At 43.4% G+C, this 25,096-nt stretch overlaps 1 protein-coding gene across 1 annotated transcript in view; it reads left to right on the plus strand.

Moving 5' to 3' along the window:
- Window positions 1-16,557, plus strand: part of LOC143298629 (uncharacterized) — a 116,641-nt gene extending 100,084 nt beyond the window's left edge. Inside the window, exons 5-13 of the mRNA XM_076611509.1 lie at window positions 273-453; window positions 1,706-1,787; window positions 3,534-3,720; window positions 4,616-4,671; window positions 5,685-5,835; window positions 8,719-8,870; window positions 9,583-9,765; window positions 10,624-10,721; window positions 12,295-16,557. Of these exons, the coding sequence (XP_076467624.1) occupies window positions 273-453; window positions 1,706-1,787; window positions 3,534-3,720; window positions 4,616-4,671; window positions 5,685-5,835; window positions 8,719-8,870; window positions 9,583-9,765; window positions 10,624-10,721; window positions 12,295-13,177 (1,973 nt within the window). The 3' untranslated portion in view covers window positions 13,178-16,557. The remainder of the gene's footprint in view (window positions 1-272; window positions 454-1,705; window positions 1,788-3,533; window positions 3,721-4,615; window positions 4,672-5,684; window positions 5,836-8,718; window positions 8,871-9,582; window positions 9,766-10,623; window positions 10,722-12,294) is intronic.
- Window positions 16,558-25,096: the final 8,539 nt, after the last annotated feature.

Here is a 25,096-nt window from a genome sequence, read left to right on the forward strand (position 1 = left end):
GATGACTGTGAAGGTGACAATGATAACAATGACGAAGATGATGACAATGATGACGACGATGACAATGATGACGATGTTGATGACACTGATGACGATACTGACGATGATGATGACGATAATGATGACCACAATAATGATGACCACAATAATGATGACTGTGATGACAATGATGACGACAACAATGACGATGACGATGATGACGACAATGATGACGCAAAACGCTGCCGGACTGACTGATGTGGCAATGGTGATGGTGGTTTGGTGTTCACCAGACGTGAAGCCGGGCGGTCTGGTGTTCGGCATCCCCCTGTCCCGGTGCATCGCCAACGACAGGGAGGCGACCAAGAGGAGGAGGGCCAAGGCCACCGCCCCCTCCACCTCCGCCCCCTCCACCCTGCTCCACTCCTCGCGCACCGACAGCTCCGACCAGCTGCTGTCCCCTCGACGGACCAGGTAGTTCATTCCTTTTGTTGTTCCGGCTGTTTTTTGTGGGGTTTTGTTGGTGTTGTTTTTGTTGTTGTTGTTGTTGTTATTTTTTGTGTGTTTGTGTTGTTGTTTGGGTTTTTTTTTGTTTGTTTGATTTTGTTGTTTTTGTTGTTGTTGGATTATTTTGGTGTATGAGTTTGGTAACTCCCTTTGTTGTTGTTGGTGGTGGTATTTTGGGATTTGTGTGTGTGTATGTGTGTTTGTGCACCGGTGTGTGTTTGTGCACCGGTGTGTGAGTGTGTGTGTGTGTGTGAATGCATCATGCACTGGTGTGTGTGTGTGTGTGTTTGTGTGTGTGTGAATGTGTGCACCTGTGTGTGCGAGTGTGAGTGAAAGATGTAATCATTGCAGATCCACCCCACCCACAACAAACACCTGCAGAAACGTCTGTATACTCAACAGAGCCCAAAATACAACCCAACACACACACACCCACACACAGAACTCAGAACTCGGAACTCAGAAATGTTTTATTGTAGAAGGCCTTCTGACCCATTACAATGTTGAGTACACACACACACCCCATCCTACACCTCCACACCCCCTCCCACATCCCCCCCCCACACACAGAGAGAGAGAGAGAGAGATCTCATATTCTCTCTTCCCTTTCTAACAAACACTCTCATGAGGGGATTCACACAGGGGTGGGGGTGGGGGTGGGGGGACGGGATATAATATCTGTACAGGAGGGGTGATGGTTGTGGACAGGTATGTTTTAACTCAGGTATGGGTGTGTATAATATACATGTGTGTTTGTGTGGTGACAGCATACTTATTTGTGTGTGTGTGTGTGTGTGTGTGTGTGTGCAGGTTTACACACATGCGTGCATGAATCTGAAAAACTGCAGGATGACAGATCTGTTGGAAAATGAACTTTGAAACCTCATCTCCATACCCACATAAATAAAACAGGAAGAAGACTTGGAAAAAATACCAACAAAAAAAAACCCCAACCAAACAAACAAAAACAGAGGAAAAAAGCAAGGCACTGAAGAACAGACCTAGCCAGTTTATTAACAAACAAAAATAATAAAAACAAAAATACTGACACAGATTATCACATTTGAATTTTGTTGTTCAAAGGACCTGTAATTTAACACAACGCCCAAACGAAAACCACCAGTTTATAATATAATGAAAACTGTGAAATAACAACCTAGACAGGCAAACCATTTCCAAACTCAGTGATGGGCATGCTGTATTGTTTGCTTGTTCACAGGAAATCGAGCAGCTCCTCGCAGGGTTCCATGGACAATGGCGCCCAAAATGGAAGCATGGCGGCTGGCTACGACTCAGCACGGGTAAGTCTGCAACCCCTGTCTGCATATATTTGGAACCTCTGTATATATCTTGAATTCTGTAGGTATGATTTCTAGAACTTTGTGTATATATCTAGAACCTGTGTTTATGTCTGGGACCTCTGTAGATATGATTTCTGGAACCTCTGTCTGTATATATCTGGAAACTCTGTTTATGTCTGGGACCTCTGTAGGTATGATTTCTGGAACCTTGTGTATATATCTAAAACCTCTGTTTATGTCTGGGACCTCTGTAGGTATGATTTCTAGAACCTTGTGTATATATCTAGAACCTGTGTTTATGTCTGGGACCTCTGTAGGTATGATTTCTGGAACCTTGTGTATATATCTAGAACCTGTGTTTATGTCTGGGACCTCTGTAGGTATGATTTCTAGAACCTTGTGTATATATCTAGAACTAGTGTTTATGTCTGGGACCTCTGTAGGTATGATTTCTGGAACCTTGTGTATATATCTAGAACTAGTGTTTATGTCTGGGACCTCTGTAGGTATGATTTCTGGAACCTTGTGTATATATCTAGAACTAGTGTTTATGTCTGGGACCTCTGTAGGTATGATTTCTGGAACCTTGTGTACATATCTAAAACCTCTGTTTATGTCTGGGACCTCTGTAGGTATGATTTCTGGAACCTTGTGTATATATCTAGAACCTGTGTTTATGTCTGGTACCTCTGTAGGTATGATTTCTGGAACCTCTGTCTGTATATATTGCATGAGTAGGAGTGACTGAAAGTTTTGCAGTTAGGATCCAGGGCAGCTTAACCCTCTTGCATTCATACATATCTCTAGCTCATGGTAAAATTTTATTGTGTTCAGTTGTTGCTGGAGTGAATGCAAGAGGGTTAACCAAAAAGTGTGTGTTTGTGTCTTCATACTGAAACAAACTAAAACAAAAGGGGAAAAAAACTGTTGCAAAAATGAATTTTTTTTTTTTTAAATCGCCAACATGCAGATACGGAAAGCCATGTAATGCTGAAATACTCACAATCATGATATTGTGACCTACATACAAACCTGTCACTAGGAAATTTTGAACTAAAAGTGTTTGACTGAAGGGAAATCTGTCCTCTTTCTCTTTGTGTGTTTGTGTGATATGATCTTACTTGTTATCTCTTTTTTTGTGTGTCATACACCTTAACATGTAATAGTTTCTTTGGTGTGGTATTTTGCAGTTATTGTAAAGAGCCTTGAGGGTTGGAAGGCGCCATATCAAATTTCATCATCGTCATCATCATCAGTATTATTTATTATTCTTATTCTTGGTGTTATCTAGTGTGCAGGCAGTGTGACCAGCACCAACCCCACATTTGTCTCCCCTGCCCCATCCCTGACTGGGGGGGGGGGGTACACTACCTGCACACTATAACATTATTGTTGTTATCATCATCATCATCATTATTATTATTATTATAATGATGATGATTATTATTATCATTATAATTATGATGATGATGATGATTATAATGAGTTATGCTGCTGGTCAGGCATCTGCTTGGCAGATGTGGTGTAGTGTATATGGATTTGTCCGAACGCAGTGACACCTCCTTCAGCTACTGATACAGGTGTTATATAAATTTCCATCATCATCATTTTTCGTCTTCTTCATCTTCTTCTTACTATTTTCTTTCAAAATTCGTTTTCAATAATATCAATATTATAATCATTACTATAATTATCATTCATCGTGATTACTATCATCATCATCATCATTATTATCGTCATGTTCAGAGAGCGGCAAGCTCGGACTCGCTGTCGGAGTCTGACCACAGCAGTCGGAACACCAGCTCCAGCCTGATCGAGGCGCTGACTCTGCAGGCCGCACCGGGGGACAGGCCGGCAGCTTCGCAGGCCGTGGGGTCGACGCCGCAGGTGCCGCAGATTGTGGATGCCTGCTTCAAGCATCTGGAGACCCATGGTGAGGCTTGGCCTTGGTTAGGTTGTTGGTTGTTGTGAAGGGGTATGTGTGTGTGGGTGGGTGGGTGGGGTGGGGTACGGTGGGAGGGTGGTGTTAGGGATGGGGGTTTAGGGTGAGTGTGTGTGGGGAGGGTGTGTGGGGTGGGGGTGTGTGTATGGGTGTGTGGGTTGCTTTGGTTAGGTTGTTGGTTGTTGTGAAGGGGTGTGTGGGGGGGGGGGGGGGTTGGGGGGATGCCTGCTTCAAGCATCTGGAGACCCATGGTGAGGCTTGCTTTGGTTAGGTTGTTGGTTGTTGTGAAGGGGTATGTGTGGGTGGGTGGGTGGGGTGGGGTAGGGTAGGGGGGTGGTGGTGTTAGGGATGGGGGTTTAGGGTGAGTGTGTGTGGGGAGGGTGGGTGGGGTTGGGGGGGGAGTGTGTGTGTGTGGGTGGGTGGGTTGTTTTGGTTAGGTTGTTGGTTGTTGTGAAGGGGTGGGGGGGGGCTTGGGGGGTGGTGGTGTTAGGGATGGGGGTTTAGGGTGAGTGTGTGTGGGAAGGGTGGGTGGAGTGGGTGGGGTGAGTGTGTGTGTGGGTGGGTGGGTGTCAGGGGGTGGGGGTGTTTGTGTGTGTGGGGGTGGGGGGGGGTGGAAGTGTGTGTGTGTGTGTGTGTGTGTGTGTGTACTGTGCGTTTGTGTGTGTGTGTGTGTGTTTTGCATGTGTTTGTGTTTTTGCACACACACACACACACACAGACAGAGAGAGAGAGAGAGAGAGAGAGAGAGAGAGAGAGATCATGAATAATAAAAAAAAAAATGTTTCAGGTCATCATGTTATCCGTGTGTGTGTGTGTGTGTGTGTGTGTCTGTGTGTGTTTCTTAGAGCACATGTATACATCATGAATAAATTTCTTTCTTTTTCAGGTCTTCATGTTCTGGGAATATTTCGTGTTGGTTCTTCAAAAAAGAGAGTGAAACAGGTAAGTGAAAACTGGCTGTTTTCATAACGAGTGCACATCATCTGTTTTGATATAACATTGTATGTTCTCTCTGTATATCTCTGTCTCTGTCTCTCTCTGTCTCTCTATGTCTCTCTCTCTCTTTCTCTCTCTCCCTTTATTTGTGAAGACAATGAGAGCAATATTTGGTTTGAAGAGAGAGACAATGAAGCTAGTTTTTTTGGGGGGGGTTTTGGGTTTTTTTTAATCCAACTCTTGTGTTTTCTTTTTGCTGCAAGTGTGCGCATTGAAATAAACTTTAATTTGCATTCTAGATACATTTTTATGGGTTCACTGAACTCTAATATGATGGAGCTTTTTTTTAAAACAAGGTTTTTTAAAACTTTTTTTTTTTTTTTTTTTGCTTTGTGAGGAGTTTCACTCAGGGAAGGAGGTGGAGTACAATGTTCTTTTAAATACAATCTTCATGAACTTTTATTTCATTTTATTTTATGTTATTTTATTTTCGGCAGTTTTTGTTTGTTTGTTTTTGGTGGGGGTTTTTTTTGTTTGTTTGTTTGTTGTTGTTGTTGCTGCGAGAGGAGTTTGACTCTAAAAAGGAATGGAGTACAATAAATATTTTCTAAACTAGATTTTTCAAAAACCTGCTTGTTTTTTAGCTCTGAGAGAGCACACACACACACACACTTTCAATTTTTGGGGGGTTGGAGTATTTTTTTCTCTTTCAATACACAATTTTCAAAAAAACGTTTTAGTTGATATTATATATGTTGTTATATTTTGTTTTTTTTTGTTTTGTTTTTTTCGCTGCTGGATGAGTTAGATTCTGAAAAGGGGATGGGGTATGATTTTTTTTTTTTTTTTTTTTTTTTTTTTTTAAGCACAGTGTTTAAAAAAATATTTTTCAAGCTGTGAAAGTTGTCTCAAGGTAACAGTAGGAGTACAGTATATGTATATATATTTGTTTTTGTTATTGTTGTTCAAGAGCAATTTTTCCTCTTCTTATTTGTTTCATTGTTTTTCCCCCCCTCCAGCTGCGAGAGGAGTTTGACTCTGGGAAGGAGGTGGAGCTGGGGGCGGAGCACAAAGCTCACGACGTGGGCGCACTCCTGAAGGAGTTCTTCAGGGACCTCCCCGAGCCCCTGCTCACCAGGGACCTCTACCTGCCCTTCGTCACCACCCGCAGTGAGTGATGTTCCCTGGGGTGAGTGGGGGGAGGGGGGAGGGAGACTCTGGCATCAAGGGTGGCGGGGAGGGGTAGTAGAGGGTGGTGGGGTTGGCTTGGGCAGGGGATGGGGCTTTCTTTGTCTGTCACTGTGTTTGTGTGTTGTGTGTGTGTGTGTGTGTGTGTAAAGGATGGGGTGGGTGGGTCAGTTGGTTGTTGTGTGTGGCCATGCATGTTTTTCTCAGTTTCTTGACCCCAAGAAAATTCTTTTTTTTTTTTTTTTGTCAGTCTTCCAAGATATTTGTGTATTTATACATACACTCCCAAATACACAGTGACACAAGTGCACAGTCCCTTTCTGTCTCTGTCTCTCTCTCTCTCTCTCTCTGTCTGTCTCTGTCTCTCTCTCTCTTAGAACAAAAGTGATTAACATCAAAAACATCAGTCATCCCCTGCTTGCCCCTTCCCCTCCAACCCCACTCCCTCCTCCGCTACCTCTCAAACAAAGAGTCTGTCAGTGTCCTGATCATATCGCCTGAAGACAGTCATCCTTACCCGATACAACACAGACATGTAGACCCCCTTTGTCCACAGTGGGTGGTCCTGTGGTGAGGAGGGGCAGACGAATCCCGATAACAGGTGAATCATATGTCTCTGACAGTCAGCAGTCTGAGGGGCACGTATTATTCTGTGTTCACCCAAGTGCTTCGCTGTAGCCTGGAGGTGCCCACTCATGCATTCAGACTAATGATAATAATAATAATGGTATTTATATAGCGCTGGATCTTGTGCAGAGACAAATCAAAGTGCTTTCGCATCAGTCATTCACACACGCATGCATAACTCTAAAACTGTAGTAACTAAAGACAAGGAAGGGTAGGCAAGGGAAGCTATTTTGGGAAGAGGTGGGTTTTAAGGCCAGACTTGAAAGAGCTGAGTGTGGAGACTTGATGAAGCGAAAGAGGGAGTTCATTCCAATCGCAAGGTCCAGAAACAGAGAAAGAACGACGGCCAACAGTCGAGTGTTTGAATCTGGGTATGCGTAAACAGAGTGGATCCGAAGCCGATCGTAGTGAGCGAGATGGAGTGTAGAGGTGAAGGCAGCCGCAGAGATAGGAAGGGGCAGTTTTGTGAATGCATCTATAACGTAGAGTGCTGATCTTGTACTTTATTCGGTGTGAGACACTCACCTGTGACTGCTTCTCCTGTTCTTTGCTAGCCCTCACAACCCCCTCCTCCTCTCCTCTTCCTCCCCTTTTCACTGTCTTCTGCATCTGATCACGCGCTTACCACCTTTATTGGATGGTATGTTTTTTTCCTTGTGGACAAAGACTAAAGTTGTTTTTTTGGGGAGGGGGCAGGGTTTTTTGTGTGTGTTTTTTTGTTTTTTTCCAAGAGTGCTTGCAGAGTGTGTGGGATCAGGGGAGGATTTTTTCATGGTCTTTCTTAAGCCTGCCCTGTTTAATAAAAGTTATTGGTTCTCCTTCGTGAATATCATGTATGAATTATGAACTGAAGACTGGACTGAATTATTTTCCTGGCGCTACTGATTTCAGTATGTGAAATTCAGACTGCTTTCCTCTGGAAGTGCTTATCATCAAAGTGTCCCCCCCCCCCCCCTTTTTTTATATCTGCAAGTGCATTTTTGACAGTATCAAAGTATTGTGGATTTTCTTTTCTACATTATTTACTTATCTGCAAGTGTATTTTTGACAGTATCAAAGTATTGTGGATTTTCTTTTCTACATTATTTACTTATCTGCAAGTGTATTTTTGACAGTATCAAAGTATTGCGGATTTTCTTTTCTACATTATGTACTATAGACCACTCTAATGTAGTTCTCATATGTGTACTAAGTGCAAGATGGACACTGAACTTCAGTTTGTTGTCTGATCCAGGACTAGTACCCAGACCCCACCATTCAAGGTCAAAGTTTGTTCAGGGATGCCATGCAATGTTGGGTTGATTTTGAAGATTAAAAAAAAAAAAAATTTTTTAAACCCCAAAAAAAACAAAAAACAAAACTTTGAGTCAGTTGAAATTATTTGTCACTGAAATGAGAATATTATCCTGATGGAGCAACTTGCACTTTCAGTCCAAGAGATCCAGATTCAAATCCCAGTTGTGGTGTCTGGTGGAGATCAGTTTGTCTGATCTTCCAGTTCAACATGTGTGCTGACATTCTGGTATCTTAACCCTTTTGGTGTGGAGTATCAGCATCAGTATCAGTAGCTCAAGGAGGCATCACTGCTTTCGGACAAATCCATGTACGCTACAACACATCTGCCAAGCAGATGCCCGACCAGCAGCGTAACCCAGCGCGCTTAGTCAGGCCTTGAGAAAAAAATAGAAAAAAAAGGGGAAAAAAAAGATGAAAAAACAAGAAATGAATATCTAAAATATATATATATATATATATATATATATATATACCGGTATATATCACTTGTATGACAGGGGAAAAAACTCTGTCATATGTGTAAAAGTCCAGTCAAAGATACATGTGAAAGTGAGAGTTGCAGCTGATGAACAAGGATGATTTATATTATTTTTGTTGTTATTTTATAACAGTCCTAGTGTGAGTTCAATTTTCAAATACAATTATAACTAAAATAACATTATCATCATCATCATTTGTGTAGTTTCCATCAGCATGGTTATTCTTTTCGTTCTTTTGTGTGTGTGTGTGTGTGTGTGTGTGTGCGTGCATGCATGCGTGCATGCACAAAGGTGTATGTGTGAGTTATTTATGATCATCGGTTAGTGCTAATATCAAGTGTCTGCAACATTTTATTTCTTCTTTTTCTTTTTTTTTTTTTTTTTTTTGTTGTTGTGGTGGTGGTGGTGAAGGCGGTTTCCAATCATTCGGTCATTCATCATTTCTGGCATCCTGTTTCCACAGAAATCAAGGACAGAGAAACCCAGGCAGAGGCGGTGCGGTTGTTGCTGACGTTACTTCCCCCTGCCAATCGCGACACTCTGTGGTCTCTGCTCCGTTTCCTGGCAACCGTCCACAGACATTCCGAGGACACTGTAGACTCCAGTGGCCGAGAGGTGAGTGTGTGTTCATGGGAGAAGGAGGTTATAGTGGGGGGAGGGGGAGAGTGGGGGGGGGGGGGGGGTCGTTGAAAACATTTTTTAATGATGAAGAATTCTTGCAGTTCAGATGATTTCAAAGTAAATTAACGAAAAAGTCTGGGATGTACTTATTGTTGATGCCATGTTTCATGAAGTCAGCCTTGCGTTTTGTGTGCATCCCACCCCCACCTGCCATTCCCCTTCCAAAATAATGTGGATCACACTGGGAAGCACTGCTGCTGAACTGACTCTGTGGCAAGTATTTCTCTTGACAGACCCACAGCATGGGAATAAGTGGGTGAATAATTAATTTATGTTTCAGTTTCAGTATCTCAAGGAGATGCCACTGCCTTCCTAACATCTGCTAGGCAAATGCCTGACCCGCAGCATAATCCAACTCACTTAGTCAGGGCCCTAGTGCATGCATATTTATTTGTATACCTATCAGAGCTAAGTTCTGCAGAATTTACGTTGCTGTGGGTTCTTTAAATTAACAGCGTGCCAAGTGCGTGCTCCACACAGAAAGGGTGATACCGGTAGAGATTCAAACCCAAACCTTCATGAACATTGTATTGGCAGATAAGCTTGTTAACAATTCTACCACCTTCCTTCCCAACACACAGTGAAGGTTAAGATGACAGTAAGTATTTGCGCTTAACCTTGACTCTCTCTCTCTCTGTGGCTCCAGATTGCAGGTAACAAGATGGACTCTCACAACCTGGCCACCCTGTTTGGACCCAACATCCTGCACCGGGCGCGTGCCGTCAACGAGAAACAGTTCATGGCCGAATGCGCCGAGCAGGCTGAGCAGAGTTCAGAGGTCATCGGGGTCATCAAGGACATGATCGACAACCACTTTGAGCTGTTCCAGGTGAGTGAGTGTTCTGTCACTCGCATCTGTTGTGTGGTGGTCATGAAAAGAGAAAGGATGAAGAGGGTTGGTCGGATGGGGGGGGGGGGGGGGACAAATCTCTTTCATTTATAAACTGTGCAGTGGAACACTGTGTGTGTGTGTGTGCATAATTGTACATATAGAATTGTGCAATCAACAACCATCTACCTGAAAATCTAGTCATCAGCCCCATCCACATGTATTATGCAGCTTCTATTCAAACGTGCATGTGTGTGTGTGAGAGAGAGAGAGAGAGTTTGTGTGTGTGTGTGCGTGCATGTGTGTGTGTGTGTGTGCTGAGTATGCACAAGTTTTTATATTGATATGCACTTGTATGTATCCTAATTTCTACTGTATCTGTGTTTGTGTATGATTTTCGATTTACGTTCGTGCCTTGTTATGTACTATCCCCTCCCAATATTCCTTGTGACCCCGGTATCGTCATTTGGATGAGATGATAAACCGAGGTCCCATGTGCAGCATACGCTTAGCGCACATAAAAGAACCCACGGCAACAAAGGGGTTGTTCCTGGCAAAATTCTGTAGAAAAATCCATTTCGATAGGAAATACAAATAAAAAACTGCACGCAGGGGAAAAAAAAAAAAAAAGGGGTGGCGCTGTAGTATAGCGACGCGCTCTCCCTGGGGAGAGCAGCCTGAATTTCACACAGAGAAATCTGTTGTGATAAAATGAAATACAAATATAAATACAACAAATACAAATACACTTGGTAATAAAAGACATATGCTATTCTATTCTATTCTATTCTATTTCATTTTTATGGTTAGTCGCTGGTGCAGCAACAGAACAGTACACTGTTGACGCTGTGTCTCCAGATCTCCGCGGAGCAGCGTGACGATGTGCTGAAGCTGATGATGGAGGCTGACCATGAAAACCTGGACCGGGTTCTGCGCCGCCTGTCTAACGAAAATCAGTAAGTGACCGCTCTGCTCATAGACAGGCATGCTTCTTCCTCTGCTTCTTCCTCTTCTTCTTCTTCTGCTTCTTCTTCTTCTTCTTCTGCTTTTTCTTCTTCTTCTTTTTCTTCTTCTTCTTCTTCTGCTTCTTCTTCTGCTTCTTCTTCTGCTGCTGCTGCTTCTTCTGCTCTTTCTTCTTCTTCTTCTTCTTCTTCCTCTGCTTTTTCTTCTTCTGCTTCTTCTTCTTCTGCTTCTTCTTCTTCTTCTTCTGCTTCTTCTTCTTCTTCCTCTTCTTCTTCCTTTGCTTTTTCTTCTTCTTCTTCTTCTTCTTCTTCTTCTTCTTCTTCTTCCCTCTTCTCCTTATTCTTCTTCTGCTGCTGCTGCTGCTTCTTCTTTTCTTCTTATGCTTCTGTGTTCATGGTCTGCAACTTACATGTTCACTCATATACATACAAGTGGGATTTTATGTGCATGATGATTTTTTTTCTCCACAACGTAGGCATCCATAGTCCATTTTGGGGGCTGTACATGCTGATTATGATCAAATTTCCATAACTCTGACCAAACACTGACATGGTTTACAGGATGTTTCAATGTGTGTATTTGATCTTCTGCATGCATATACACACAAAGAGGGGTGACAGGCACTTGCAGTTCTGCACATTTGTTGACCTGGGAGATTGGAAAATTCTCCACCATTAACTCTTTCCATACGAACGGCGTAAGAGATGACGTTAACAGCGTTTCACCCCAATTACCGTCATCAAAATATTGCAAGCGGAAGGCTCTTATACTGAAGACGTGAATGTTGACAAAGAATACCACAATTCTGACGACAGAAGCTAAAGGTTGGGTCATTCAGACACACACTGGACATCCGAGGAGTCTGTGTAGAAGAGAAGAGAGGACTGGCCGTACTGAGTGAGTTAACCCACCAGGTGCTGCAACTGGGGTTCAAACACAGGACCCTCAGATTGAGAGTCTGATGTTTTAACCTTATCACTTAGCTGTTGCACCCATTATTAGCAGGTATGTCGCATGCTTCTGCATAAACACCACCTGGTCTGAAAGTTGTCCACCTCTGCACATCTACACAAAAGGTTTGGAGGTTTGGAGATAATGTTCCTGTAAATATTGATCACAAAGCATGCTAGTTTTAACAAGGTGAGAAAATTTTACTGGGGTAGCCCTTCACTAAAAATCAGAAAATAAATTAAATGTATTACCAGTTGGGGTTACTAAACTTTGTATGTGGTGAGGTCCTGTATTCTATTTTGTTTATTACTTCATTTTCTGTAGCGCTGGTCAGGAAATTTGAGCAACACTTCAAAAAAACACATCCATGAAGTGGTTAACACTCAGCAGTGTGAAATCAAGCTTCCAGTTAGAGCCAACAGCACACTCAGTTCTGGGTAGTGACCCAGCCACTGACAGAAAAATCCTATAATTCATGCCGCTGATGGGGTTGAACCCACACCCTCCCAGTCATCAGAGGGCTGCACTAACCATGGTGGTTTCTTGGGTGTGGCTTTTAATTTTAATACCGAGATCCATTTAAAAAAAAAAAAAACCCAACTCTCACTGTTTCAGAATTGAGCCAGACCCAGAGTCGATGTGCAGTGTGTTTGAGGCTGACAGCGAGGTGACGCAGTCCCTGCCCCACAGTGCCAACAGCGACGCCGACCTGCTGCAGCTGCTAACGCGGAGGAAAGCCACAGTGCCTCACCAGCCCCTGCGCCCCTCCCGCAGTGCAGATCCCTGGACGGACCCCCCACAGCGGGCCAACACCTACCACGCCCACCCCCTCAGCCCAGCCCAGCGTGTCAGCAGCCTGGACAGCGCGGCAGAACGCCTGTCGCACTCGCCCAGCCCTCAGGACTCCCCCAGCGGTCCCTTCTCACCCCCCAAGCTGGACCCCGGGTCAGGGTCAGGGTCTGGGTATGGGTCTCTACCCCGTCCGCCCGTGGTCACCATTTCACAGGAAAGCCCAGAGGTCGTGCTTCGAGAGTCCTCAAGGCGGAGGGGTCAGGAGGCCGCAGCCCCACGACCTCTCTCCGCCCATCTGACGGGTCGGGAGAGGCCATACTCAGAAGCCTACACAGGGAGCCTCAACATCCCCAAGCCTGCCTTCCTGCGGGAGAACAGTGGAGCTTCCAGTGCCAGCTGCAGCAGCTACCTGTCGTCATCAGGGGGGCACGCTTCGGACAGTTCTGGGCACTGGGTACTGCCGACCCCACCTGCCTCACAAAACGCCTCTCCACAGCCCCCACGGCGCTCCAACAACTCGGGGTCCCGCGCTGACTCCAGACGCCGAGGTATGCTGACTAGCTCTTCACGCAGTGATGATGACGATGGGGCCAGCCCCGCTGTGGGCTCTCCGGAGTGGCAGAGAGAGAGGTGGCGCCACTGGCAGGAAATCACTGCAGGAAGGAACAGCGGTGCGGGTGATGCGGAACAGGAGACTTTGGTGTGAATCTCACCATGGAACTGACATCTGAATGTGTTCATCACTGCCTGCACACAGCGCCTACTGCCACCATTGTTTCACCTGACTGAAGGAAGCTGGCATCAGTCTGGCACTGTCTCACACTGTGGAAGGTTCTCTCAGGAAAGATGGCCACAGCTGGCATGAAGCAAGTGAGCAGCCAGGGGTGTTGCATGTCAAAGCCAGGCTTCTAGAAAGCTTTCAGTGTCAGCAGTGGAAAAGTAATGAATCAGTGTCACAAAGGACAGGGTGGCAGCCCAGCATACTGGAAAGATCACTGTGTGCACTGACTGTCCAGTTCTCCAGCTGTTTGACAAGAGTGGCCTCGCACAACGCACCCTGTGAAGATTGGGCAATAGAACAGGGGAGAGAACACCATTTTCTTCTCTGTGATCGATGGAAGAGAATGTGTTGCATAGAGTTACAATATGATGTGGAGAACAGTCAGTTGCTGATGACTGTAGTCTGTACGTTTGAAGTGGTCATGTTGCATAGTGACAAGTGATTCATTGATGTGTGGAAGTATTCCACGCTGTCTTTGGCCAGACAGAAAGGATGAGAAGACAGATCAGAGTCAAGTCTGCAGGCGGTTTTGAAGCCATTCAACAGCATACTTTCCCATCTGTGTGGAGAGCTCCTTTTTGTGAAATATGCTCACCAGTGACAAATCGGCTGTCAAGTTGCATACATAATACTCATTTCCTTTCACTGTGTGCATCTCGTTTCTAACAACTGCATGCTATTCAAACTAATCAGTGTCTGAATCTCGGCAAGCAAATGGAGGCCAGTGGTGTGGGAACCAAATTCTCACTGGATGAATGATTCTGCTTCTCTGTGGTGTTGGCAGTATTAGGGATGATGGAATCTCTTTGTCCATGTCCAGATACTCTGCTGTCAATTTGAGAAGCTGTACATGTGCACAGACAATAAACTACAATACAAAGCCTCGTGGATGTAGGCTTGACTTCAAAGTTCTGCGTTTTCACTAGAGATTTGCTCAGGCAGATGGGAGTCCAGGGCTGACCCTTTAAATGACAGCTGCTTTGTGTTCACTGAACCCTTCAGATTACAACCTTCTTTCTTGACTGGAAAACACAGCAACGAGAATTATAAGAAAGAGGAAAGTCTTGTGAAAATGATACGTTTCTTCGCAAGCAGTTGAGGAATTATTCACCACTGTTGTCACAGTTTCCATCTTGTATCCTTGACTGTTGATGTCTGTGTGCATTTAACAATCATTGCTGAAACCGAAACCAGGCAAACTGTGTGTGTTGGGTATGAAATATGAAAGGAAGTTACATGTAGCAAAGCAAGATGTTTATGCTACATTTGATGTGCCTTAGTCTTGGTATGTGTTCTTGTAATATGTCACTTGTACATTTTTGGAAAATTTCAACTGCTAGGAATAATGCTAGTACCATTTTTATTGTTCTCTCTTGACATTACTAACTGTATGCAATACTTAAAAAGGAAATAAAGAATATGCAGCGTGCTTATTATTTGGTGTCAGCTAACTTGTTCCACAGGTCTATGCATAAAACATTGATGCAGTCATAATCAAATGTCCTTGTATGCACCCAGTTATTATACACTGCTGATAGATAAACAAGCAAGGTCAGGTGAAGTGGACAATCATACATGTTTATCATTATGTTGCAAACGACTGAACCAACTTGTGTGTGATGATGATGGTACAGATTGTATGTCGTATTATAATGAATTTAGTTGTTCTGATGAAATGGTCTATTGAACAAGAGATGCTGATGTGCCTTGAACATGAAACTGAAAAATGGGGACATGCTTTTGTGTTACTGAAATATTAAATGTGTTCCATAGATATCTAGTTTCTCATTATGCTCTAAAAACAACAACAAACAAACAAACAAGAGAAACCCGCTTTCTTTTTTTCTTCACATGTCATGTTTGTTTGATTTTAACATGCTGTTTCATGCAATGCATGTTTATTTAAATTGTTGCTGTCCATACTATAATGCAGTTGTAGAGATTTTTGTTCTACAGTGGCAAATGTGAAAATGTCCTTACAAAGCAAATAATATCGAAATTACTAAATGATGAAAATACTATTTTTAAAATGTTCTTGTCAAGCGAGCTCTTCATCCTTTAACATACATTTTTTTTTGCCACATCTTTGTAACTGCTGTAGTATCTTACTTTGACAGTTAATACTTCATTAGATGTTACTAAGCAAAAAGGTATAGTGTGTGTTTGCATGGTTAATGTGTGTACTTGCTTTTCCATCCATGCCTTTTTATTGGTGACAAGGAGATTTATCATTACTCAGCATCTCCCTTCCTCTTTTTATCAACCCAAGCAATGCTTATCACGCAACAGATGAAAGTTTAACAAAACCATGTCATCTCATTAGAGATACTGTGTACTGACCGTGACATGCTAATGGTGCTGCATTTTCTTTCTTCTGGTTTTTTTTTTTTTTTTCTGATCATTGCTGTGTTTCTCTACTGTCACAGACAACACATTCAGTAATTGCGTAAGCATGTAGTTTTCTATACACATGCAAACCCTCCCTCCCTCAAAACACACAACCATGTGCCCACTCACACACTTTGCACACAAAACCATCGCTGATAATCATTATTTTGGAGATGGAATCCCTCCCAATCTACATCATAGATTTCTTATTTCTGCTGTCCATGAACCGTGGTCCAGTTCCACCACAGTTCATCATAAGGATACAGACTGTCAATCATGCACACACTATTTTACAAAATGCTCACAGCTTTTGGTGCATTAATTATGCATTCGCAAACCATCGAAAATACCCAATGTTATTTTCCTGAAAGGATATCTTGTACAACTATATACGCAATGATTACCTCATGAGCTGAGACGGCTTTCATAGGCAGTTCTTGCACTTTAGAAATGATGTGCATGTGGAGCTTGTTAACAGTGATAGAGACAAGCTGCTTTTTTGCATAGTCCAAGGCACTACCTCAATTTAGATATTATGCCTTTTGATTTACTGCCTATCATTATGTTTAGTTTGTTTTGTTTTTGTTTGTTGTGTTTTGGGTTGTTTGTTTTTTTCATTCTGTGGCATCTTCATGGGAAAAAATGGGATGGGATGGTGGTAAATAAAATTTAAAAAATCAAAGAATGGCAATATTCACAGAGAAAATTTTCTGTTAGCCCTCACAAGTGAGAATCTGTATTGTATGGAAAAAAAAAAGTATAATGGCAAATCTTTTGTTGGTATCAGTTAAAGATGTGCATCTGGTTTTAAATGGTTTTGAGAGCAATGCAACATGAAACTGAAAATTTTTCTAGTCGTCTGTGTGTTCAGTACAGAATTATATGCGGGTATTTCTCTTCTCCCCTCCACCCCCACACCCCCTTAAAAAAAAAAAAAAAGCTGAAATGAGAACCTGTATCTTGACAGTAAATGGGTGGTCATTTGTCTTTAAATTACTACTGATGAATGCTAATATAATGTTAAACTGAGGCTCAGACTTACTTCATGAATGCACTGGCATACTGTGCTACATAATATGATCTGGATCAGAGACTTTGAAGCAACAACCCCTAATGTGGCAGTGTGGGAAGTGAAAGTGCTGGCAATTACCATTTTATTATGTTCATAAACTTCCTGCCACATTTCAATTTTTGTATCTTAACCTGTAGGCAATGTTTTTGAGAGGAGAAATCCCTAGCAACCTGTTCAAACCATGTCCAGGGTAAAATATTGGCATTAATTTGTGAGCATGTTTTCATTGAGGTTATGGTTCAAATTGGACAACTCTGACTGAAACAAAGTAAAACCGATTATGAAATTTTCCAGATGTAGCAGAAAGTGATTTCACACAATCACAGGATAATAGTCAGCCACACTGTGAACCCACCAATCCTTTCTGAATAGCTACTGGCATCTGAAAAAAAAAATTTGCCACTGTTGCTTATTGATTTGGGCGTAATTATACCACACAGTGTAATTATAATACACAGAAATTATGTTACCACTGTTGCTTATTGATTTGGGTGTAATTATACAACACACAGAAAATTAATTATGTTATGGAGATACGCGATTCACCCAAAGGCTGTAAAACTGATTTGTCTTTTCAGTGAGACACATATAGGTGTACCATCAAGAAATTGTGAACATGCAGCCTTTTGGCCAGCACTGCAGTATTTTTTATTTTTCTTCAGATGTTCTGTGTTTGATGTATAAAACCCAATGGTCATGGATTTCAGCAGGACTATCTTCTCCACCTTCTATCTTTCAAAGGCAGTTATTCTAAAGGGGAGAAAGATGTGATGAGAATTGATCTGTGAGTGTAACAGGTTTCAAGTACAAGATATTGAGGATGTTGATGGTGCATGGAATTTATCTGGTTTCCTGGGTTGGGTTTATGAAAGGCATATTAATTTGTAAAACCCAGATTTGGAGATGATAGGTATTTCATGGATCACTGCCACCTTCTTGTGGTTGTCATTGACAACAGACAATTATTAACCCTGTAACAAGTTTCATGACAATACCAAGATGCAGTAAAAAAAAAACCTTGAATGTGTTAAAAAATGCAATGAAGTTTATAAAGCTTGTCGCATATGATCAATAATTGATAAGCTGGTGCCTTCCTTGTTTAACTTCTTGAGTCCTGCATGTGTGTCTGTAACTTCTGTGAAAAGATGAGTTTTTCTTGGAATTTTTTTTTTTGCATTCAAAAGAAAGGGTGTTTTTCTGCATTCAAAAGGATGTTGTTCTGCATTAAAAAAAAAAAAAGGGGGGGTGTTTTTCTGCATTCAAAAGAAAAAAAAAATACAAAGAAAGAGAAGAAACATGCAAGAATTTTCATTTAGTCCAGGGAAACAACTCAAGCTGAATAACGAAAGGTGTTACTTAAAGAGAGATCATGTTTTGGAGTAGTTTGCTAACAAATTAGAATTGATGTCCCCTGATCTTTTGCAGATTTGATACTGTAATACAAGGAAGCCGTCCCTTAATTCGTGCTGTGTAATGTATGAATTTTGAACCCGATTTGATAATTTCCCACTGTTCACTGTGTTACAGAGATGGTTCAAATGTAAGCGAGTGAACAAACAAATGTGTGAATGGATGTTTTTTATATTCTGTCATTGTTTTCTTTGTTACAAAAGATGTTAAACATACTGCCAATATTGTGTGCAAATATATTCCGAGATATAATTTTTTTTATATTTACCCCTTTTACGCGTGTGTAATGTAAATGTACATTTGCTGAATTTCTTTTTTTTTTTTGCTTTATTTGGTTACCACTCTCCCTTCTTTTTTGCCAAGGCCCTTGTTCTGAACTACAGGTAGGGAAGGTTTTCAAATGTACAAATTCAAATGCGTAAGTTTAGGAGTTTTTTTTCTATGGTTTTCTTTTTTTTTTAACGATTGCAAAAGCCAGTTATCCTGTAACCAATAGAGATGTAAGTTTACAAAGTTATAATCAAATTTTTTTAAAGATTTGGAAGACTTGAAAGGAAAGCATGAAGACATCAAAAAAGAACTTGATAATTATTCCTCAAGCAGAAGCATGAGTGTTCCGAGAAATCCAAATTTGCATGTTTCTTTCAATGACTGGTATATTTTAATGTGCTCAGATGGTATTTTACATGCATGTGTATGGGAATTTCACAAATTTCTTCTTTTTAAAAGTGATCAGATCATACCAACAGATGAAGTTGTGTTCTTTATTTTTGCAATACACAAGTGTAAAACTTGATGGAGAGTTACTTGATAGTACAGTTCTCATACTTGGATGTTCTTAACTCCTGATTTTATATATGATGAGAGAAAAACTGACTCGCGTGTTTTATCAAACTGGAGGTCATCTTGTAAGCGAAAAAATATTTGGGTGGCAGTGGATGGTGGGGAGAGATGTTCAGTGTAAATGACCCCTCTCATATCCATTTATCATGTCAAGATTTACTTTGGGACAAATGTGTCAAGAATACTAAGTAACTCTCTCCCCCTCTCTCTCCTTTCTTTTTGTTACAATTTTTCCATGTTTATGTGTGTCCGTGGCTGAGCCCTCTCTGGTCATCATGACTTGGTGAACTGTTCATAATATCAGTCCTATGTCTGTGGGCATCTGTTGTTGCACATGGACGTTTTGCAAATACAAATAAAAAGCGTCATACATTTGTCATTTTGTGTGTATTTGGTTGTGGGCGCATATGTGTGTGTGTTATTTTGACTGGATGGTTTGTGTTCATGTACAGAGTGTGAGCTGGTTGTCATGGTAGGTGGATGTACATGTTGAAGTACGTTTCTTGTGTATGCGCATGAGTGCACATGCTTGCACACATTAATTTAGTGTGTGTCTGCCGTGGTGTATCAAATTGTGATTCATATAGCTTCTATCCCAGCCAATCACGAAAACCACTTCGAGGATGCTGAACGAAATGACTAATTCCACAAGCATACAAACCCAAAGGTGACATGTATGAAAGTCCTTCACTATTCTCTACAGCTACATTTCTTTGGCATACATGGACGAAGAGTCTAGACTGACCAGTTTCTACTGAAGTGTTTAGCCATTTCTTACAGTCTGATTCTTTAATCAGTACCCCATCCAACACTGTTCCTATTCAGAGCGAAAAGAATAAAACCTATCACTACTTTTCCTCAACATCAGCTTCCAATCAGCATCAGACTGAGTTGCTCAGATCGCTCATGTTATCCAGAGGTTAGCTCTTTCACCTCTAAGTTTCTGTATGAAAAACACTCCCCGGCCAGTGCCAAATGTTGTAGAAACAATGTTCTCAGCCACAGGCTTCAGTTCATGTCAAAACAACACTGTCGACTTTTTCACTGCAGACTCAGGGGGCAGTTTCAGTTTCAGTAGCTCAAGGAGGCGTCACTGCGTTCGGACAAATCCATATACGCTACACCACATCTGCCAAGCAGATGCCTGACCAGCAGCGTAACCCAACGCGCTTAGGCCTTGAGAAAAAAAAAATTATATATATAAGCTTACATACATACATACATAAATAAATAAATAAATAAACAATAATTATGATATAAAAAAGTTATAGTAATGAAAATAATAACAAAATAATAATAATAGTAATAGATAAATAAATAAATAAGACAACAATGATGATAAATAGGCAAATAAATGTAAAACATGAAGACACATTCACACATACACCCACACATGCATAACAGATATGCACCAAACACGCAGTTTCACAGATATGAAAGCACAGTCAAATGCATATAAACGTACATGAGCTCCAGCACACACACACACACACACACATTACCCTGCACCTCCTCTACCCCCCTCCTCCACACACTCAGGGGGCAAAGGTTAGTCATTGTTCTATTGGCAGGAAACTGGCTGCAGCTGTCAAGCTTTGTTACAATGTGAAAAATGGTCTTATCAACATGACCCCTCGATGTCGACAAAAGTCGCCTATGGCGGTGCACTGTCTGTTCATCTAAAGTCGCCTATGGTGGTGAAAGAGTTAAAGTGATTATGGGCACAGTGGCTGTCGCCGACAGTTGTTGCCTCCAGTGAGTTTTTTTTCCCCCTCACACTGATCAGCTAAAGGTCTTCGTGGAGGACAGAAATGGGAATGGAAGCGTGTCTTGCTTGCTGTCAGAGCGTCAGACAGGACAGAGTCTTGTCTGAACAGAGGAACCTTACCTGGCCAGGACTGACTGTCACATGTGAGTGAAGCCAAAGCTGCGGGGAAAAGGATTATCTACTGGACGATTCCTGTTGTATAGATGTTAAAGAGCGGTATGAGCGAGTCACTTTAATTTGTGTGCAACTTCAGGGACGCAACCACTGTTTTATGAGGTGTCTTCAATTTCCTTGGCTGGGACTGGAAGAATGTTGTGCACGGAAATGAGTGCACCTACCACCGAAACACTTGCTGACATTTGCCAAGATCACATTAACCCTTTCACCGCCAAGCTCGCATTTATGCACAGGCGTGGTAGAGGACCCATGCCACTGAAAGGTGACCATTCATTGGTCTGTTATCCATGAACCTACTGCTCTTAATGTTCGATGGTAGGATAGGCTATATTTTTTATACATCGCAGGGGTAATCCCCAGCTATTCTTAGCCACTGTCTTTTCTGTGTTTATGCCACAGGGGAATTTTGTACTCTAAATTGACTGGCGGTGAAAGGGTTAACTTGCCAGCAACAGGGGAGAACACCCTTGACCTCAATCGTCACCATTCAGCTCATACTCAACTATCAATGTCTTCGTCTCGAGATTGACAAGGGTATGATCGGGCAGTCCAGGAGTTCGGCTCAGCTTTGGGGTGATCCTAATCGAACCTGTTAAAAGTAACATGTTGCGTCTTACTGCTACAAGAAGACAGACTGGAACCGCAGTGTGTAATTACAAGCGCCTCCATCGAAGATCTGAATCCGACACCCATGCAAGCACCAAAAAATATGGTTGTGAACAATTGAAAAGGTCGTTAAATAAATTCTACGAGAACTGTCTGACACTAACGTTTCTTCGTTCACTGACCGGTCTGGTGTTGAAGCGAAGCGGACATATCATCCTATGTCAGGCCCCAACGAACGCACCCAGCAGTTCGTGCCCTGAGTGAAACCTGGACGGCAAAAGTCCCACCCTGGGATGAATACGTGACGCTGAAGCTCCTCAGGAAAAGGACCATTATCAGCAAGAAGATGAAGACGACGGGGTGAGAGATGAGGTTCTGAAGAAAGCTTTCAATGAACTGGAACAGGAAGTTGTGCAGAATCATTAATTGACAGCCAGTACTAGACGGACATTCAAAGCCTGATCAGTGACCTGATTAAACCGTCCCAGCTAGCCGTCCAAGACTAAAGTTCTGGTCCCCTCATCAAGCTCAGTGAGGCTGAAGTCTGGTCCCTGCAGGACGCTAGGGAACTGGTGACTCTCGATCAGAAGAAAGATACTGAACTTAACAGACTGCCTGTCACAACCCATAAGGGGTTGCCCATGAACCCCCCGCACCTTCCCACCCCGACAACACAAAACACAGAGACATAGATAAATCAGCTCAATTCTTTACTGTTGTACCTTTTGAATACCCTGGTCCAGACACACAAATTGAAACACTTAACTACAGCAACACTTTAGTTACATCATAGCAGCTTGATCAAGACACAGTAAGCCCTAATAACAGCAGCACAGATCTACGCCAAAGAAAAAAAAATGTCAGTAAAAGCCGTTTTGGGTCGATCAGCTTCAGCCATCGGGATCTGCCAATAGCCTTTTGACAGGTCCAGCTTAGAGAATACCCGCTTTCCTGCAAAGAGAGCATCGATATCTGGCATTGGCTCGGCATTGAATACAGTCAATTTGTTGATACGCCGAAAATCAACACAAAAACGGATCTTGCTGTCTTTCTTTTTTACCAGGACGATGGGAGACGAGTACGGTGACCAAGAGGGCTCGATCACACCCATCTTCAGCATGGACTCCACTTCCTCCCGAATGGTTTCCCTCTGAGAGTAGGGAAGAGGGTATTGCCGAGTTCGAACTGGCGTGTCAGAGATGAGCTGTATAGTACACGTTTCCAGATGAGTGCAAGACGGTAAGTCAGTCAGCACGTCCTCAAAGTCCTTTGTCAAGTCCAATATAGCAGCTTTTAAACCAGGGTTGCTGGGATCGACCACTACATCTTCTGGACTTTCAGACGACTCCAGTGGGGGAAGAGGGATGTCTGGACTCAGAGTTCGTGTCCCCTCCCAGCACTCTACATCGTCAATCACTGCCAGAGAGACAGATGCTCCAGGTGCCCGTTCCACAAACTCTTAAAAGATTGGCGTGGAACAATTTCTCCTTGTTCCCAACTCGGATGCAGTAATCTGCCAACCCGACGCGACGCAAGACAATGTATGGCCCCTGCCATTCCAGTTCAAGCTTATTTTGCTTGTTGGGACGCAGCAGTAGCACCCTACTCCCCTCTGCAAGCTCCCTGTGCCTTGCTTTGACATCGAAAAACTTCTTATACTTGTTGGAAGCGTTTGACAGGTTTTGCTGGGCAATCGCACATGAGTCAGCAATCTTGTTTCGTAGGCTGACTACATACTCGGCTGCGGTCTGAATTTCAGGATTCTCCGGATGAAGCCAAAGTTCCCGCAGAATCTGCATTGGCCCACGCACAGTCCTTCCATACAGCAACTCAAAGGGAGAGTACCCAGTACTTTCTTGTGGAACTTCCCGATACGCGAACAAAAGTGCTGGGAGCCAGCGATCCCAGGAACGTGGTTCCTCTTGAGCCAGACGGCGCAGCATGGTCTTCAGCGTCCCGTTGAAGCGCTCTACCAGACCGTTGCACTGTGCATGGTATGGTGTTGTTGTAAGGCCTCGCACAGCCAGCAAGCGATACACCTCCTGCATGGTGTTGGAAGTGAACTGGGTTCCTCTGTCAGTGAGGAGCTCCGAGGGAACCCCAGTGCGGGACCACATGTTGAACAGCGCCTCGGCTACTGCTTCAGTTGTTATCACTTTCAGAGCTACGGCTTCGGGGTATCTCGTGGTGTAGTCGACCATCGTCAGCACATATCTGTTGCCGGACTCTGACGGAGGGGATATTGGTCCGATGATGTCCACAGCGACCCGGTCGAAGGGTTCGGAGACCAATGGCATCTTTACGAGGGGGACTTTGGGAATTCTTCCTTTCGCCACAGTCTTCTGGCACCTCACACAAGATTGGACGTAGCACCTGATGTCAGCACACATACCCGGCCAATAGAAATGGGGGAAGATTCTATCCCGGGTTCGCTGCATGCCCAAGTGTCCGGACATGGGGGCGTCATGACCTAGACGTAGCACTTAAGTCCGTAGAGTCTTAGGGACGCAAACTTGTGTGACTTCCCCACAGTGGTTTTTAAAACAGCGGATGAGCACACCCTGCTTGTGGCGGTAGGTTACCTCCGCAGACCCCGCGCTTTGAACGGACATTCTCTCGGCAGACTCTCTTGCTTTCTGCAGGTCTGCGTCTTTGTTCTGTTGGTCTATGAGCTCTTCCCTACTTATGTGTACAGTTACACTGTCCGTGGGAAGGGAAGGTATGGGCTGGGAACTCTTCTTGGCTTGGGCTCTGGTCTCCACAGCACTAAGAACTTTGGGGTCAGCATAGACGGGAACGTCTACCGAGGTGCCATCAACTTTCCAAGCTGTATTTCCAATAAGAACATCCTCAACTGGTGTCTCCATCACGGCCACATGAAATTTGCCCCGAATGAACGGCGACTTCAGCTCTATGAGAGCTATCGGCAGCACGGATGAACATTTGGACTTGGCCAGGACGACCTGAACAGTGGATCCCGTGAATGCATCAGGGGAGACCAAGCGTCGGGCTACAACAATCATGTGGGCTCCTGTGTCCCGTAGACCTCTGACAGCCTGACCATTGACAACTGCTTCGCATCGTGGAGTATATGCTTGTGAAGCACAAGGGACACACAGAGTAGGGGGCTGCAGAGGGTGTTCTCTCCTTGACGACGAGTGACTGGCCACCAGAGACACTCGCTTGGGCTGCTTACACTCACGGGCAAAGTGTCCCACCTTGCCACACTTAAAGCAGGTTGGTGATTTGGGGTTATGGGTTCCACGGGGACCAGGCTCTCCGGAGCCACTTTTGTTGGAGATATCGCTGGCAAGAACTTTGCTGGACACTGTGTCTTGTCTCCTTTCAATCCTCTTGAAGGCCCTGAACTCAGCTTCAGCTGAGCGTCCCGCCTTCCTGGCGCGGGTGACCTTTGTTGCGACACGAGCTACGTCTTCTACATTCCGTGGTTCTTCCTTACGGATTTCTGTGACGAGTTCCGGGGTCAAAATGGAGAAGAACTGTTCTTGCAGGAACATATCCTTGAGGTCCTCTACCTTGTTCTCATCTCGCCCGCTCGCAGTGCACCAGCGTGAAAGGC

Source organism: Babylonia areolata, chromosome 24, assembly GCF_041734735.1.
Source record: "Babylonia areolata isolate BAREFJ2019XMU chromosome 24, ASM4173473v1, whole genome shotgun sequence".
Classification (NCBI taxonomy): domain Eukaryota; kingdom Metazoa; phylum Mollusca; class Gastropoda; order Neogastropoda; family Buccinidae; genus Babylonia; species Babylonia areolata.